Source organism: Lytechinus pictus, chromosome 4 (genome assembly GCF_037042905.1).
Source record: "Lytechinus pictus isolate F3 Inbred chromosome 4, Lp3.0, whole genome shotgun sequence".
Lineage (NCBI taxonomy): Eukaryota > Metazoa > Echinodermata > Echinoidea > Temnopleuroida > Toxopneustidae > Lytechinus > Lytechinus pictus.
This window is the reverse complement of record NC_087248.1, coordinates 6,885,666-6,904,336: the sequence shown is the minus strand read 5'-3', so window position 1 is coordinate 6,904,336 and position 18,671 is coordinate 6,885,666. Positions and strand designations below refer to the sequence as shown.

Genomic DNA, 18,671 nt, shown 5'->3' with positions numbered 1-18,671 from the left:
ATATTAAAATGTATTTTCCGATGTTTTTTTTGTAACACCACATGAAAAAACAAATCCAGCGTGAGTAAGCTCCATTGCAGTCATCCACATGGGGGAGGGGGGGGGGGGGGGAGGTGCTTATGTGAAAGACTGTCTCTATGATTTTCAAGATACGGAATACATTTAAAAAGAGGAGAAGACAAAAAAGAAGAGAGATAAAATTAAAGGAAGGAAGAAGGAGAGTATAAAAGGGAGAAGACACATTTTAGGGCTTTATTATGATGCCTCTTAATTGATACAAATATTGAGAAAAAAGCGTGACGTCACCATTAGGTCACTTTGCCCCCCCCCCCTTATCAAAATATTCTGGCACCGCCCCTTGTCACCTTTACCTATTTTGAAGTGCTTTTTGTTTAATATCCATTCAAAATCGGATATATCAAGCATTCAAGCGACGTACCGTATCGATGAGATATAGTGTTATGAACGATAAAATTACAGTTCATCATCTCATACTTAAGGATATCCGCATCCAAACCATTTTCCCAAGCCCAAGTCAAATACAGCAACGAACGTGACAAGTTGATTTGAATAAAAAAAAAAGATCGAATGTGTATATTTTAAGTTAAAAATCAGAAAGGGATTCACAAACATTTTTTAAAAGATAAATTTATATGGATAACAATTTTTTTTGTGGGCCACCATAACAACTTTGGAAAGTAAATTACGGTACTAAGGAATGAGTAAAAAATTATGATACATATTTTTTGCAACAAATCCTAACCATAACCATTGTGGTTATCAAGCTAACAAGCTTCCTGTCTGAAGCGCAAATCATACCCCAAAATAACGAGGGAGACAAAAAGGATATTTGTATTTTAGCAAATCAATCCAAAATACCCTTTTTATTAAAAATATATATATATATATATTCTTATATTGCAAGAAAATTGCAAAATTACAAAAAAAACATGGGGAGCATCCCCCACAATTTTTTTGACATTTAAGCTAAAAAAAAAGAAGAAAAAAATGAGTTGAAAAATAGAAGGACTGAAAAGATATTGACGTTGAAGCAAAAGAATTTGATCGATGTGATTTTGAAAGTTTTTCTTGATAGCCATCAAGCTTTCTTTACAACAGAACAGTCACACCGTCATAATGAGGAAAAGGAAGAAAATTACATTTTTATATTAAATCACAATATAACACCTTGTCCCGACTTTTTTTTAAGCGCATGATTATCGTCTTTTAAAGAAAATGTCACGCCTCAATTCTATTCCTAACGGAAATAAAGCTGCTTGGGTTTTGGAGGATACAAGAAAATGTATTTTGATCTTTACCGAAAAAAAAAAAACATGGAAACGCTTTCCATCTTCACGAAACAGTTTGTTTTCGCCATGTGTTTGAGTCTGTGTCATTATGTTCATGTAAAAGAAACCGAAGGAAAAAAATCCTGACTCCTACAGCTTTATCGCAACTTTATTGCAAGATCTTCTCTTTAACATCATGCCTGATCGTTTCTGAGTCGATTTTCCACATACATTATGCATTCAATTCCCAACAAGCTTATTCCCCTCGTCTTTCCTCGAGCTGACAACACTATCGCTATATACATTATGGCGTGTAAATATTTCATCTCTAATCCTATATAATGGATTTCTCCCACACAAATCCCGACGCGCTGGCAAAGACAGTTGAAGCAAATTGCTTACCTCTCAACATGCTCAATCTCTTCAACCGACTCTCTACCCCCTTCTCTCTCTCTACCCCTCCCTCTACCCCATCTCACCCCTCTCTCTAATTACTCTTTTCAGCCCTCGTAAGGTCTAACAATGTTTATCATAAAACACACACACGCACACATACAAACAAAATAATTTCCAAAATAAATTCGCTGATTAGCGAATGGATGACGTCATTGGTTTCCTCATTTGTCATTAAGCTTATTTGATTTTTTGGTGTTTTCTTCAAATTAACTTTTGTCGAGGTGGACTCCACTTTAATGACCCAAATGGATGACCAAATTGATCCAGAATCACACATTGACACACGCACCAAAAAAAATAACAGAGGCAGGTAGACCAAAATTATTAGATATAAAAAGCTTTTATAAATACAAGTATATATTAAATTGCGGAAATTAACAGATACACGAACCATAAGAAAGCAAGGAAACTTACAAAGTAGCGAAAATATTAGTTATCAGCATGATCAGGGAAAGCGTAAGCCCTATAAACAACCACAGGACGATATATTATAACATGATAAAAAATGAAAAAGTTTTATTTGATTACTGACCTCATATTACCCATATCTAAAAATATTAAAGTACGTTCAAGATTAAAATTGTGACCAAAAATTATGGGCCAACAGCGTGGAAAAATGAAGCAGTTCTCCTTATTCGATACACTATCAAAGAAATCTATAAAACAACAGTTTCTAAAAAAAGATCATGAAACTGGTGACGTTATCGATTCCCTCTATTGAATAATAGATGTGTTATGCATATTACTATTTTATGAAATCAAAGAATATTTCAAAATGTCATATTTTTTCTACATCCTATTTTTAATGAAACTTTCAGAGATATGCTTGGTTAGTCAAGATACTGTGATGGTGGATTTGACCTTTAATGAAAACACTTCTTAGACAAAAGTAATCATCAACATTTTGTGCACAAGAGTAGGCCAACTGGATTGAATCAGACGATACACCTCGTTTATTAAAAACCCTTTTCTTTTTCATCGCCATCATCATCATCATCATCATCATCATCATCATCACCATCACCATCACCATCACCATCATCATCATCATCATCATCATCATCACCATCATCATCACCATCATCATCATCATCATCACCATCATCATCATCACCATCATCATCATCATCATCACCATCATCATCATCACCATCATCATCATCATCATCATCATCATCATCATCATCATCATCATCATACTGATATTACCACCATCATCATGAATATACATTAGTTAGTACCCCAATTCCCTTCAATCCATTAACAGAAATATAAATCAAAGATACTGAATGGTCAATTATTAACTCTTACAATGAGACGAAGAGCTTAATTATTGGTTACTTTCATTTTACACTATCATCGGAAATAACTGAACCATGGATATACTTGCAAATCATAATCCCTGAATCAAACATGTATACTTCGTACTTATGAGCGATAACGAACTAATACTGATATATCTGTGCAAACAATCTGTACAAATATTTTGATATACAGCATGGGAAATAGCTAAAATAAATATATCAAATACATTTGGTCTATCAAAAACTGGCTATCTTTGGAAAAAAATCACCGGAATACACAAAAAAATGTCAACTAGAAAATTCCATAAATTAATATTTCCATACAGTATAAAGTCCAACCATATTGCTTCTTAATTTTCTCTTTCATCGTTTTTTCAGAATATTTCTAATGAAAGAGACTGATAATTCACAACGAATTTTAACGGACGTCCAAGAAAAAATGCCAACAGTGGATTAAAATTCCTTTTGCCTTCAAAATGATGCAGAGTAAAAACACAAACGAAAAATATCGCCAGAAACTGATTTATGAAACACAATATATTACATCAACAATAACATCCATTCATAGTATTATATTTTCTAGAGTTTTTGATGATATTCGATGTTAGAAAAATGACAAAATAAAGCACCAGATCGCTGGGAAAATGGACGATGCATATTTTTTTTCTTAGATACAAACAACATACGAAGTCTTGCGTTTAAAGTGATATGTACATGCGTAGTGAAGCAACAATAGTACACCTGAGAGTTTTAAAATAATCTTTCACCAAGTTTGTAATTATTAAAACCATTATTTACACATCTCTGGACAAGACATTAACTATAGAATAGCAGACAGAGGGTAGAGGATCGGAAGCAGAAGAGGGGGGGGGGGGGTGGGTGATGTATGGTGATCATATTCCTATAAACTCATGAGCAGATATACCAGTTTACATATTTTTCATGGGAAACAATCAGGGCCCTGGGAACGATAAAAAAAAAAGGGGGGGGTTCACTCCATAAAGGAAGGTCATTTTGGTCCAGAGAAATACGACTAGCAAAAAAAAAAAGATTTCACTACAAAATGAAGGTCATTTGGGTCCTGGGAATTTGACAAGCCCCCCCCCCACCCAAAAAAGGGGGGGGGGTTCTGTAAAAAATGTAGGTCATTTTAGTTACATTTTGTCACACCTTTCAAAATTCTAGGGAGTGCTGCCTGTGGAGAATAATACAACGCAGCACCCCGCTTCCGAGGGCCATGGAAACAAACTAAAGCAAAATAGCTAAGTCCGCTTTATGAAGTACTTGGGAAGGAATGATGTGAATATTGTCATGTCGTTAATGAAGAAAAAAAAATCACTGAGGTTTCAATTTTTGGTCCTTTCAATTCCTTTCACTCAATTCTTTTTCTTATCACACATCTTTAGACAGGTACAGAGTATATATATAATCGATGGTTGGAATCTATTTCCATGTCTAGGCAATAATCGCTTTGGGAAGTTGACTTTCGCCAAAATATAGTCCAATTCCATGAGTACATTTCTTTAAAATAGCATTTATGACCCCCTCGTTTATATTTTCCTTGAAAAGTGGAATCATCATACAGAAATCATGTCACACGAATCGACCATACCACTGGAATGCATTAACGTGAAATTGTTTTATGCAGTAGATCTTCCATTGAATCTAAACGGAAGCGGGAAAGTGTGGGTGGGGTGGAAGGAAGGAAAGAGGGTAGCCATTTTATATATCCACGCAAAATGGCATAAATAACTTTCTTGAAATCCCCGTTTGCAAAGAATGGCCAATTTATACTGGGAAGAAACAGAACTTACATCTACTTTCCTATATCAGAGATCTGCTTCATAAGACTGACTACTATGGTAACTTAGCCATTATTGCACTGCGATGTAAAACTTGATTTTGATTGGCTGGCTGCTGAGCCATGTTACCACATTAGTTAGACCATTGTCAAAGTTACCATAGTGTTGTAAGTCTTCATGAGCTGTTGAAAAGGGAAATCATGCATATATATTCTTCATAAGTTTGGCCATTTTGTTAATCAATTTCCGGTGTGATCCCGTTTCATCTTCAGTCACGCTTTTCAAGCGATCCCTGAACTTTTGCAGTTCGTCGTCGAATCTTGGTCCATATGCAGCTATCTTTTGCCACAACGTCCTATTATAATGTTCATAAAGGTGTGTGTCGGCACCATTCCATTGGCGGATTTTGGTAAGCGTTTCAGGGCGGATTTGGTGAGATGACGTGGTATTGCGAACCATTCTTTTCGTGTAGAGAATGTCTTCAGTTGTCCAACAGAGCAAATCACGCAGCAGAATAAGCGATTCATCGTAATATTCCGTAATCATTACGAGGTCAAGTTCTTTATCGAGTTTCCTTATGGTTCTATCGATTTTGACCCAGTCCGTGGAGTACTTGGTGTCCAAGCCGAGGTCAAAGAACTGTTGATTGTGCACAACATGAGCCATTGGTTTCATTTCGATGAGTTCCATGTTTGCAGCCGGGTCTCTCATGAACTCCTCCAGGACATTCGTGTACGTCCTGCCCTGTCTATTAAACTTACGCTCAAGACGTGTGTCGAACTTGTAGTACACCAACGCAGAAGGTAGCTGCTTGCTGGGATCACGTAAGATGGTGATGTATTTCGCGTTGGGGACCACGGCGTCCATTTCTTTGCGATTGTAACGCGCGTGGCTGGAGAAGACATTGAAGCCGACAGTGTCTCTCCATTTCACGGCCCTCTTGCGTAATTTGGCAATCATATCCCGTTGGAAGAGCTTAGTACGGTCCATGTAGGCCTGACCGTCTGGTGGAACGGCCACCGTCAGGTTGTTCTTGTAAGCAAAGAGGTCGATGATACCGGCTGTGGTGCTGCTGGCTGTCTTGTGCGTCTTCAAAAACACTATCTGTTTCTCAGGTTGACACTCCCCTTCTTTTCTTGGTAAGATACGTTCACTCGGATCCAGATTATTTTCGCTGTACATACTGTTAATAAAAAATAATAAAAATAAATAATACTGCAAATGAATTCAATAGGAAGTTATTGTTAAATTGGTCATAACACTTACATCAAAATCGATCAAAATACAAATTAATACGATACATTTAGTGTAACACACAAAATAACTGCTGGATCAATTTTTTTTTTTTTTTTTTTTTTTTTTTTTTTTTTTTTTTGGGGGGGGGGGGGGGGGCATCTGGCAAAAGCAGATACCTAAATCCAGTGGTGTAATGACTTCTGATGGACACAACATGGCGTATATGTGGGGAAATTTCTTACAAAGATGCCAGCCAGCGGAACATTTTGATTTTCTTTGAATAAAATAAAACTGCTACTATTTTTTTTACATAATCTTCAACGAACATATTTCACCTTTTCCTCTTCCTTTTTTTCTTCTCCATTTATGGCCATGGATTTATTCTTTTTTTTTTTTTTGGGGGGGGGGGGGGGCAGAACCCCATTCATATGTAGCCCAGTATCTACGGATTTATGCTTAAAAGACGAAATAATCAAGAAAAGTTCCATCAAACGATGCCAGTTGAATAGAATAAGATGTCACCGGGAAGGAGAAGAGCTAGTGAAGGGGAGAGGATCAGGAGAGGGGTGTTATGTGTTTTTATATATTACCGATGTGACGCTGTATCGCCGACCACCACTGCGGCATCCTCGCTGCGGTTATAGCTACCGTCGAATAGGAGACTGAGTATAATGACCGTCATCAAAGTGAGGACGACGGTCGATGCAACCACAGCTCGCCTCGCCATTCTACTGCATCAAGGTGTCGCGATTAGTTCCTGTACAAAGAAAGTTACAGAATTACAGTCTAATTGCATATCTATTATATGTTCTTTATTGTTTATATAATCATTATTGACCATCATCCTAACCACCAGCACCACGATCATCATAATCATTATCATCATCATCATCATCATCACCATCACCACCATCATCCCCACCGCCAACATCACCTTCATCATCATCATCCTCCTCCATATCACCACCACCACCACCACCATCATCACCACCATCACCTTCATTATCATCATCATCATGATCCTCCTCCTTATCACCACCACCACCACCACCATCATCATCATCATCACCATCATCATCACCACCACCATCCTGATCATCACAATCACCATCGTTATCGTCCTTTAAGATAATCACGCCATCCTCACCAGTGTTCACACTTTCAACATGACGATCCAATTTAGTACCATCTTGATCTTGTCCTCCTCTCAACACGGACATCATCGTTGCCATAGCGACAAGATTAACCATCACCACCATGCCATACTCATCTGTCAACGCGCTAACTCGTCAAAATTAATCGTGTCACGAAATGAAGTTTAGACCCATGACGAGTGCATCAAAGAGCCAGGTTAGAAAATTAGGGTTACTCGAGAAAAAAAAGAGAGGTAGTAATGAGAAATGAAATGTATGTGACTATATTTAGTTGAAGCATGCCTATCATTTTCGGCTGATTACTGAAGTAAGTCACTTTCTTCACATGACTCATTCATTTTTATTCCATCCTCTAGCATCTATAATAAGTCATCATCAACGAAAATATTACAATCATCGTCATAATCCACCATTGTACTCGTAACAATTATCCTCAATCCCAACATTATCCAGTTAATAATAACATCATTATTATCATCGTAGCAATCATCATTTATAAGCACGATTGAAGATATTTAAAACTCAAGTATCAAGTAAGTTTGTATATAACAAGTTAAGGATATGGCATTATTAGAACAATCTTACCATGAAGAAACTTTATTTATGTCATTCATCTTACATTATTAATCATTTCTGTGATCATCAGTTTCAACATGATAATCATGATAATCATCATCATCATCATAATTATCATCACATTCATCCTAATCACCACCACCACCAGCATCATATCATCGTCATCATCTTAATCACCACTACCATCACCACCACCATCATCATCATTACCATTATTATCATCATCACCATCATCACCCTCATCATCATCATCACCAACTGATTATCAACACCACCACCACTATCGTCATCATAATCATCATCACCACCACCACCACCATCATCATCACCACCACCACCATCATTACCATTATTATCAACATCATCATCATCATCACCCTCATCATCATCATCACCATCTGATTATCAACACCACCACCACCATCATCATAATCATCATCATCATCACCACCACCACCATCACCACCACCACCATCATCATGTTACCATCATCACCACCACCGTCATCACTATCATCATCACCACCATCACCACCATCATCATCGCCACCACCACCACCACTACCATCATCACAATCATCATCACCATCATCATCTGACCACCCTCATCACCACCATCATCTTACCATCAACATCATCACCACCACCGTCATCACTATCATCACCATCATCATTACCACCACCATCATCATCATCATCGTCATCACCGTCATCATCAACACCACCAACATCATCATCACCACCATCACCACCACCATCACCACCACCACCACCATCATCATCCTCATCGCCATCATCTCCATCATCCACATCGTCACAAATCATGATCATTATACTCTCATATCATAATTGCTTGCAATCAACATGATCAAAACAGATATCAGATTGCTGACAGATGGAGCAACCACGGGGTGAGGGTCATTACCCATGCAATATCAGTTTTTATCTGAATAGTCATAGAAAATAAACACAGGGATAACAAGAATTTGCGATTTAATAGCATGTGATTGATTGAGCTTTATTGCGTACTTGCATATTAATAGTTACATTTCTGCTTTCTTTGAAAATTTGATAATCATCAACGACACATTTTTAACAAAATAAACATTTTTCATTGATAGCTATGTCAAGATTAAAAATTGAGTTGTCACGTGAAAAAAAATCAGATAAGAATAATTTGATTACGCTAAAATAGGATTGATACACGGTAAACAAAAAGGGGGAATGAGTTGTTGAACAAGCCATACACTCTTAAATTGGTAATATTTCTGAGAAGGAGTAAATATTCTGAGGTGCTGTATGGCACGGGAAAAGGAAAGTTGTTATTTTTAGAGAATATAAAGTTTTATTAGACTTTTATTAAATGCTTTGGTTTTGCATCTTGTATGATAAGTTTTAATACCGCGGTAATTTCATCCTAACATAAAAAGAAGACTTCGCGAAAAGCAGCAACAAATTCAATATTTACGCGCATCTTATACAAGAAAATTTCATTAGCCCAATAAACAAGGAAACATTAAGACATAAACATCCAAAATAAATAAGAACTGCATACTGTAATCGAAAACAATTGGTGGTTCACATGACATTAAAGGTTGCAGTTATTGCAACAGCGTGCTGTTGACCAATCAAGGTGATTGTTGCAAACTTATGCTTTATAATGCTGAACATTGTCCAATCAAATTCGTTCTTTCAAAGGAGTCTTCATGCAAACCTTAAGGTAACGTGACGGTCCCATATAGAAGAGATAAAAAAATGCTGCAAGAATGTTGAGTAAACTGCGATTTTCTACATCCGAGACCTTTAACACACACGTTACTATTGCAAAAATTGTATAACAGACTCTATTTTGCATACAAACGTAGCTCTAATTTGAAACGTATTTTAATATAATTGACAAACACACTGGTTATCTCTGGTAATTTTCCCGTCTCAGGAATGTCAACAAACATCGATTAAAACAAGTCTGTCATTCAGGACAGAGGAAGCATAACATAATATTGATACGATAAAATACGCAACGAATAAGTGAAAATATCTAATTAAAGAGGAAGCAATCATGAGTAAAAAAAAGTTACGAAATTACTTTCTTTAACACGTATGGCACAATGACATGTGATTTGGCAACGTTGCTGTGTGTTTAGATGAATTTTCAAAGAATCCGGGATCATAATAATTATAACATCACGGGAACCAAGGCATATAAAAATACATTCATATAATTTTGTACGACTGTTTTGTCGGGGTGAATCAACGTGTCATAAAAATCAAAACGGACGGAAACGCTGTCAGAACCAACGGCACAAGAAACATCCGTCATTGAAAACGGAAGCGCTTTACCCTCGCAGCACTGAACGACTCTACGCGGAAAACGTCTTAGCAAAGCAATGGACGTGCATGGTTCTGAAAATAACCCAAATCAAATTGAGCGCGAACGGAACAGAAGTGGATTTGACTGAATGATAATGTGAAAAGGGCACTTAGGAGTGCGGTAGCGTACTGCAGGAATGCGGTGCGGTAGGGCACTTAGGAGTGCGGTAGCGTACTGAAGGAATGCGGTAACGTATAACAGGCAAGATATTTTTTTTAGTTGCATAACCGTCATTGTCTTAAATTTGAGAGTAACATTTCCATTATTTTGTTTGTAAAGTTCTTTTTTTATGAATCACCCTGTAAACACCCGGGATATAATGTCCAAATACACTGGAATACCATGATAACAAGCAGAAATTGATTTGAAAACAAATAAAAAAGAATGAGATGTTCCTATTACGAGTTGATAAGAATGAACAAATATGCACGTATATGTAAAATGGAAGAAACCAACCAAGAGTGTATAAGTAGATAATAAATAACATACATTTTCAAATAAATAAATCAGAAATTTAAAAAGGAGTCCGAATATGAGTGGGTTCGATCTCACATTAACATAGTCTTTGATGAATATGGATGTCTTGTCATTTCAGAAGTATTGTGCGTTTTCTTTTTAACAAAAATATAGATACATTTTCGTGCCACGCGACTACAATATATTTCTACAGCCAACAAACTATAATTAGTCACATATAAATATGTGAAAACACAAGAACACATTAACAATAGACAATTTATGATTTCAGTAACTTTTATGGTACTCCATGTCATCCCATGAGACGAAAGCAGTAACCTGGTAATATCACTTAGTATAATTTGACAAATATAGCGATTACGTTCATTAAAACTTTGATTTTACAATAATCTGCACAAGAGACAGTAATTTGGCAATAGGCAACATTGTGTTAACATCTACACATATAATAAACGTACAAAACACAGACAGTGAATCCCCAACATTAAACTGTGCAATGGTAGGATGTGCAAAATATCTTTCAGTAGGTCCACAATATTACTTACTAGCTTTATTAGAAAAAATACCCAGTCACGTCATGCATGGTCGAGAATTACAATGAAAGCATAATCGTAACTTTTTAGCGTTCATAATAGTATGCACATTTGATTTTCGTTTATTTCAGTATATATTCATTTTAAGCATAATAAAATCACTTTTAGGCAGAAATTGATCTTCGACGAATATCTAGAGATGGATTGATATCATCATGGACATGTAGTAGGTCCATGATATCATTTAACACTTCTAATTTAGGAGGGCTGATGTCCCTTTAAAGGACCATCATACCACGATGTTGCAGCCACAGTTCGCAACATCGATCATATATTTCTTTCAGTTCAATAATAATTCAATTCTTGATATCGAATTTTGTTTAGTTTGTTATTAAACATGTGGCAATTCCTGTTAACTAGAAATATCAAGAAAAAACATATATAAAACGTCCAGGTACGACAGCAGCTAACAGGATATGTGCAACTAGGCTTGGTAATGGATAAAACAACATCGCTTGTTGAACGTTTTTGTTACCGGTACTCTCTCTCGAGCACGACCAAATGTAACTGATTTAAAAATTAACTAATACATTTAATGTATAAATTAATATTTAAATCAGTTTCTAAGATAGTCAATAAGAGAAGGAACACAAACCGATACATTTTTGTCGAAAACCTTTCGACATAAACTATCATCAGTTTAATCGAAGCCAGTGGAACTTACCTTTTTTCAAAATTTTATTTAGGAAGTGTTTATCTGTCAAAGCGAATGTGATTAGTTTCTAAATCTCTCTGATTTAATTTTCAAGTTTTAACCTATTTCAAAGATACATAGCATTTAATCCTATAATCTAAATCTAATGAATATTCTGAGTTGAATTAAGAGTAGTATTTTTGCTGTTATTACAATGTATAAGAGCCAATCAAAATCAAAGATTCCATAGAAGTTATCATTGGATGGCTAAGTTACCATAATACAACGGCGCTCTGGTCATGACTAAGACAATGGACCTACTAGCAAAGTAGGTCCATGCTAAGACAAAACCTCAAAGACTGTTCAAAGGGGAATCCATCCTTGGTCATTGAAATGTTGTGTTGCAAAAGAGAAAAATAAGAAAAAACAACTGTGAAAGTTTGAAAGAAATCGGACAAGCAATAAGAAAGCTATGGCTGCTTTAAGATTGAGATCCCCGAGATTATGTATAAGTAACTGGGTGAGAAAATTATTACAAGAGGCAATGATAACTTTTCCATAGGCTATGTACTTATAGGTCAAGTTCACCCCAAAAATGTTGATTTGACAGAGAAAAATCAAGCAAGCATAACGCTGAAAATTTCATCAAAATCGGATGTAAAATAAAGTTATGACATCTTAAATATTCGCTTATGTTTCACAACACAGCTATATGCACAACTCAGTGATAATCAAATAAGAGAGTCGATGATGCCCCTCACTCACTATTTCTTTTATTTTTTATTGTTTGAATTATACAATATTTCATTTTTCACAGGTTTGACCATCTCTCCCAACTCCCTGGTTCGACTTTAAGGACCAACTTCACATAACCATATGGTAATTCCACAAGTTCAAGAAGGAATGAAATAATGTTTCTCGGGACAATGAGGTGAAAACTTGAATATTTCACAAATGAAATAGTGATGTCATCAGTCCCCTCATTTGCATACAGACCAGGATGTGCATATAAGTCCTTTGTGAAATTAAGCGAATCTGCAAAATATCATAACTTTCATATTTTACATCGGATTTTGATGAAGTTTACAGTGTTATGCTTGTTTGATTTTTCTCGTTTTATTTAAATAATTTTTTGTTGGGGTGGACTTGTCCTATAATTATCAGGATTTGTGATTTCCTCCCAAGTACCTTTTCCCTGCATGTGGGGCAGTAGTCGAAATATAACTCAGGTAGCATATTGCTCTATGTCCTCATGAAAGAAAAAAATAATGTCATGCTATATGGGAGTAATTGGAAGGGTAGTCCTTGCCTTACATCACAATGGCATCGCAAGTGCGGCCAATTTGAGGTCTCCATGGATGTAGTGATTACCGACTTTTACAACCTTTAAAATTTTCCGATATTGTTCAAACTTTCACGTATCAACTTGTCGATTTTTCTTTTTCCTCTTAAAAACTTTTCATTTGGGTTTGATTCCCCTTTAAGAGTGTTTAACAGACTTAGCGTATAGTCTTGAAGCAAGAAATTATGCCAAATTACCTGCCATGGTCGCTCTATGGGTAATGGCGTATAAGTTTGGAATAAAATGACTCGGAATAATCAACTTGTACTATCTAATAAGTATACCCCTGTCTTTCATTCGTTTAATTATTTTCTTGGTGTCCCGTGAATGTTTTCCAGTCTTTTTCGATGACGTCACAGCTAGTTTACGACGGAACGTATTGAGATCGTCCTGGAACTTTGTTCCATAGGCCGCTATGCGCTGCCACAATGTTTTATTGAAATAATCATATAACCGCGTGTCGGCTGCGTTCCATTGGTTAATGGCGACCTTAGTGTAGCTATCAATTTCTAACTCATTTGAAGAGTTCCTCACGAGTCTTTGTGTGTAGAGGATGTCGTCCATCTCCCAGCATAAGATGTCCTTCAGGATTAAAAGTGATTCGTCGTAGTACTCGGTAATCATCACAAAATCTAGCTCTGAATCTAGCCTTGATATCGTCTCCTCAATGACGTCAGGGTTGGAGAAGTAAGCGGTGTCGAGACCCAGATCAAACATCTGCTGGTTCCAGAGAACCTGTGAGTACTGACGATGGCTCATTAACTGGTAATTCTCCCTGGGAGCCTTCATGAATCCTTCAACGACAGTCGGGTACTTCTCGCCGCGAGATTTAAAGATTCGCTCAAAGCGATCAACAAAGTTAAAGAACACAAACGAAGACACGAACTGAGCTCGAGGATCTCGGAGAATCGTGATGTATTTGGCGTTGTGCACCACAGCGTCCATTTCCGGTCGGTGGTACCGTGCATGAGCTGTTAGCATGTTAAAGCCGTCCTCTTTCTTCCAGCCGACGCCAACGTCCCTAGTTTCTGCCACCATGTCCCTTCGAAAGAGTTCCTTGCGGTCCATGTAAGGGGCGCCATCAGGAGGTACAGCCACCGTCAGGTTGTTCAAGTACGCGTAATGGTCAAAGATGCCAGAAGTGGTGCTGCTGGCTGTCTTGTGGGTCTTGATAAAGACGATGTTGTTTTGAGGACTACAGCCCAGTTTCCGAATCGGGAAAACACCCTCGCCTTTCTTCCATATCTGCGATGATACGTACTTCCGGCTAAAGTAATTGCAGATGATACAAAAATGATAGAGAGAAAAACGGTCGTCATCATTCCGCAAGACTAACAACAGTATATTCTCAGAGTCGGAAATCAATTAGGTGAGTAAGTCCATATCACTATAGAAATATCCATGCATTTTAGAGGCATTAATTTTTTAGAAAGATTGTGAGTACAAGATGGAGGGGTGTGGAGGTTTAGGTGACAAAAGAAAAAAGGCAGGCGAAACAAACCAAAGTCTGCAACAAGTAAAGAAGATTCAAGAAATTAGAAACAAGAAAGTTAAAGAATAAAAGTGCAAACGTGAAAAACTACAGAGAGCAGCAAGCACGATCGAGGCAGCAAAGTAAAACAACCTTACAGGCAGCCCCCTGTATAGAAGTACCAGGTCACATCTCAAAAAGATAGATGCTTATCTTTAATTCAACATCTCACGTCAAAATTAGCCGCACTCTGCTTCAGAGCATGCATGACAAATTGGCCCCAACTGGAAAGACAAGATTCGGCGAGGGACACGGTCTTCGATGCTACTTGGAGCGAGAAACTTATTGTGAATAAACATTAACGCGAGCCCAAGTGGTTTCAACTGCCGCACCTCAAGCTGTAGTTTGTTTTACAGCTCTAACCTACTAACATTTCACCAGAGGAAACAAGGATGAGACAGTTTCATGCCCGCGTGTGAAAACATAAATCCGTCACGTTTTTTGGTACGTATGAATTCCTACTTCATCCAGCTGAATATAACCAATTTCAGAAGCATGAAGATTTTTTTAAAGAATAAAACACACTATGCACAGGACATCGAGTCTGGTTGAACCGGAAGATGTTATTGAGTATATCATGTGATACCCCATGCCTCCCCCATGCTGATCACCATCTCCCATCCCCTGCACGATCAGAAAGCTTCATGCATTATAGATTGCTTCAATAATTTCGTAGTGACAACACCTTTCTAAAGTGGGGGACATCGATCATTCTGTGACAACAACACAAGAACATCTCGCGATGTTGCTTGGCTTGTATCAGCAGCTGCTCTTGTGTTTTACGAGGTCGCGGGAGATAATAACCACTGTGAATTGTTAATATTCTTTTTATATTAAATGCAAATAACACTAAGCCGGGGTAGGAAAATTTCTTATATATTTGTCATTGGTTCTTTTCCTCACAAAAACAGGACAGTGATGGGTGGTTTGTCTATTACCTCCATGATACGAGATAACAAAAACATCGGGTACCGCAAAGGCCCCCATCCCCACCCCCTCTGAATGTTGTGGAAAATACCGTTGCTCAATATCACGTTATCATATTCCATATACCGGAAGGGATGCAACGGATAGGTAATTATGTTTTCGCATCATCACTACTGTTATCTCTTAAAATTAAGCGTGGTTGGAACGAAAAATAACATTCCCTAGTGGGAAAGCGATCTAGCATAGATCTACATGAGCAAGGGATGATGCGGGAAGCACGAAAAACAGCGAAGAGAGGGCGAAGTGCAAAAAAGTGGGAATCGAAAGGAGTCTAATTTCAGCAATATAACGGGGTTTTTTAGGGGGATGCACCCATTTTAACTGATGAATTTAAATGGCGAAGCTTCTTATTTCATGCAAAATGAATCAATCATAAATGATGACTGCGTTACTGCTCTTTTATTCTTAATTCACGAATTATTTATAGAAATCAAGGAATCATTTATCAATCATAATTATCTTAAATGTTATCATTCGTGAATTTGGTCTTTAGAGATAAACATTTTTTAGGATATATATAAGGCTGTATCATGCGTTTTTCGGCGAATCTCCCTATCAACCAGGGGGTCCCGGTAGCAATAATAACCGAACCTGTTCCCTTTTGACAGCAATGGCATAGGGCAGCGCCCAATGTATGGATAAAAGCATGTAAAGCGAAGCAAAAGAGCAATGATTAAAATGAAAGAAAAATGCAGAAAATGTGGAATTTGATAAAAAAAAACAACAACAGCAAAACGAGAAGGGAATGGACATGGAGGACTAAATGATAAAAAAAGCTTTCTACATGGGAGCAAGTTAAATGTTTAACAAAAATCTACGCTATGTCGACTCAATTAGTCGCAAGATGGGAATATATGAATTGGGTTCTTGTCTAAAAATAAAAAAGAATCGAAATGCCAGATCGTCCGGAAATAAATGCGGGACATTTAATTTCTATCAAACAAAAAACCTTCCCTGCACCATTCAAATTCAATTTCCAACGATCCAGAAAACGAAATAAATAGGGCATAAAATACAAGGAATTGATCATGCACCATCTTTAAAGGGCAATAATGCTTGACTAATCGATTTTGTTTCTAGACTGCCATATGGACAATGGGACAGTGCCACTCCTCATCTTCACATAAATCCTTCTTTATATCTCTTCAGTCTTTTAAGACATAAAGTTCCAAATAATATATGCATCGCATGATATGCAAATGCATTCTGCTACTGTACTTGTCTTAAAATAAGTTTTTGAAGAGCCTCGATTATTGGCTAACAGGCTTATCAAAACCTCCAAACAAAGTCCAATATGAAAACTATATGAGAGAGAAGCAGAAAAAAAACAAGAATTTGGGGTTTATTCAAGAGGAACTTTAAAATGTAGCTGATTCTTCAAATTCATGAATACTGATATTTCCATTCTCTTCAGCATTAAGAAATTGTAATTGAAAAATGAAGTACAACCCTGCTATACTTTCAGCTCTTATTTTTTTTGAAAAAGAGGACGTTTTAAAGGAGTCAATTTAATAGGTTATTTATTTGCAATGATTGATTTTTTTTTCCAATAAATTCTCAAACCACGGAAGATTGGGCATGCAGGTAACGTAAAAGCCAGGAAGTAGAAAATAGAAAACATTTGTGGTAATCTAATGTCCAGGCATCTTTATCAAAACATTTGTCTTGTACACAGTTTGGTGAAAATGAGCTAAAGAAAATAAGATTGACAATTAACTTGTTCATTTTTTTTTCAATCGCCATTTATACTTTGAATTCAATCATAATCTAGCCCTAAAGAGATATTTGAATTATATAAAACACACACACAAAAAAAGGTCAAAATGATTTTGACCTACAAAATCGAATCGTCACACAGCGACTTCTTAATTTTATACACCAAAAATTTCCATCAAAAATAATTTAAGAATTAACAGAACATTGCAAGATAATGTGTGTACAAAGAGAAAATGTTATAAACGCCTGGATATCACGACTACCACATTTTATATGTCTTCTTTTTTAATTTTTCATTTGTGTGTTTTGGTTTACCTTGCCGTCTGCCCGAGAGTGGATATGTGTCTGGTAATGGACTCCTTTTTGTCGCTGATGATGATGGAGGAGACCCAAAAGAGGACGGATAGGACCAGGAAGGAGAGAACTGCCCACATCAGACGTCTACGCGCCATTTTGGATGGGGACTATAGAAATCACGTGACACAATGCACCTAAGGGAGAGATGGGAGAGAGAACAAGAGGGCGTATGGGGGGGGGGGGGGAAGAATGTGGGCGAGAGAGAAGAGGTGTCAAAATCATTATCATCCAAACAATGCATCTTATTCAATACATTTTCAAGATTTCCAGACCCTTGTTATTTCCAGAATAACAAAATTTCACCATGCAGGTAAACACGTGTCACGTGATCTCGTGGGTTTAATTTGAAATGCCAAACTGACATGTTGTAGTCTGGCCAATTCTCGTACATCACATTACGGGATTTATGTTGATAAAATTCGTCAGTCGTCACCACTCAATAAGCACTGTAAATGCGTTCCTTGCTTATCATAATTATACTAGTAAGGAAAACTCAGTTCTGCCAAGTGCAGGTGAGATTATGTCAGCTTATTTCCTGTTTCATCAATAATTTATTCAGCTAGAATATCAAATCCAGGCATTGTTGATTTGCTAAATCAATATAACACAATACCTATTCCAATACTCAATATCATGAAGTTAAACAAAATTAGCTTACAAATAATCATTCTTATTGACCTTTAATATATTGTGTAAGGGATTATATCACACCTGGGTTAAATGAATGACCTTGAGAGAGAAGGGCGGGCCGGGGCAATGTTACAAATGCTGGTAGCCTGGTACAGACTCCACTTTGTTTCACAAAGGGTTTATAATGATTTTACCTCAAACAGTAACTACAGTAATA

The 18,671-nt window shown here is 37.0% G+C and overlaps 3 protein-coding genes across 3 annotated transcripts; all 3 read right to left on the bottom strand.

The window, feature by feature from the left end:
* Window positions 1-2,066: 2,066 nt before the first annotated feature.
* LOC129258500 (galactosylceramide sulfotransferase-like) lies at window positions 2,067-6,868 on the bottom strand. The gene is made up of 2 exons (XM_054896760.2): window positions 6,678-6,868; window positions 2,067-6,034 (listed from the first exon to the last, which is right to left on the bottom strand). The coding sequence occupies exons 1-2, from the start codon at window positions 6,812-6,814 to the stop codon at window positions 5,050-5,052; spliced, it is 1,122 nt and encodes a 373-aa protein (XP_054752735.2). The 5' UTR covers window positions 6,815-6,868; the 3' UTR covers window positions 2,067-5,049.
* A 64-nt stretch (window positions 6,869-6,932) lies between these two features.
* On the bottom strand, window positions 6,933-7,319 carry LOC135153963 (prostatic spermine-binding protein-like). The gene has a single exon (XM_064098938.1). It carries the CDS (start codon window positions 7,317-7,319, stop codon window positions 6,933-6,935), a length of 387 nt encoding a protein of 128 aa, XP_063955008.1.
* A 1,482-nt stretch (window positions 7,320-8,801) lies between these two features.
* On the bottom strand, window positions 8,802-17,953 carry LOC129259104 (galactosylceramide sulfotransferase-like). Its single transcript, XM_054897374.2, has 2 exons — window positions 17,783-17,953; window positions 8,802-14,500 (listed from the first exon to the last, which is right to left on the bottom strand). Exons 1-2 carry the CDS (start codon window positions 17,917-17,919, stop codon window positions 13,501-13,503), a joined length of 1,137 nt encoding a protein of 378 aa, XP_054753349.2. The 5' UTR covers window positions 17,920-17,953; the 3' UTR covers window positions 8,802-13,500.
* Window positions 17,954-18,671: the final 718 nt, after the last annotated feature.

What these genes read in the sequence shown, in the direction of transcription:
- LOC135153963 (XM_064098938.1), bottom strand. Translation starts at nt 7,319, where the DNA reads ATGGCAACGATGATGTCCGTGTTGAGAGGAGGACAAGATCAAGATGGT.
- LOC129258500 (XM_054896760.2), bottom strand. Translation starts at nt 6,814, where the DNA reads ATGGCGAGGCGAGCTGTGGTTGCATCGACCGTCGTCCTCACTTTGATG. An exon ending in GGCGATACAGCGTCACATCG is followed by an intron (nt 6,035 to 6,677) that starts GTAATATATAAA and finishes TTTTATTAACAG; the next exon opens with TATGTACAGCGAAAATAATC.
- LOC129259104 (XM_054897374.2), bottom strand. Translation starts at nt 17,919, where the DNA reads ATGGCGCGTAGACGTCTGATGTGGGCAGTTCTCTCCTTCCTGGTCCTA. An exon ending in ACTCTCGGGCAGACGGCAAG is followed by an intron (nt 14,501 to 17,782) that starts GTAAACCAAAAC and finishes CAATTACTTTAG; the next exon opens with CCGGAAGTACGTATCATCGC.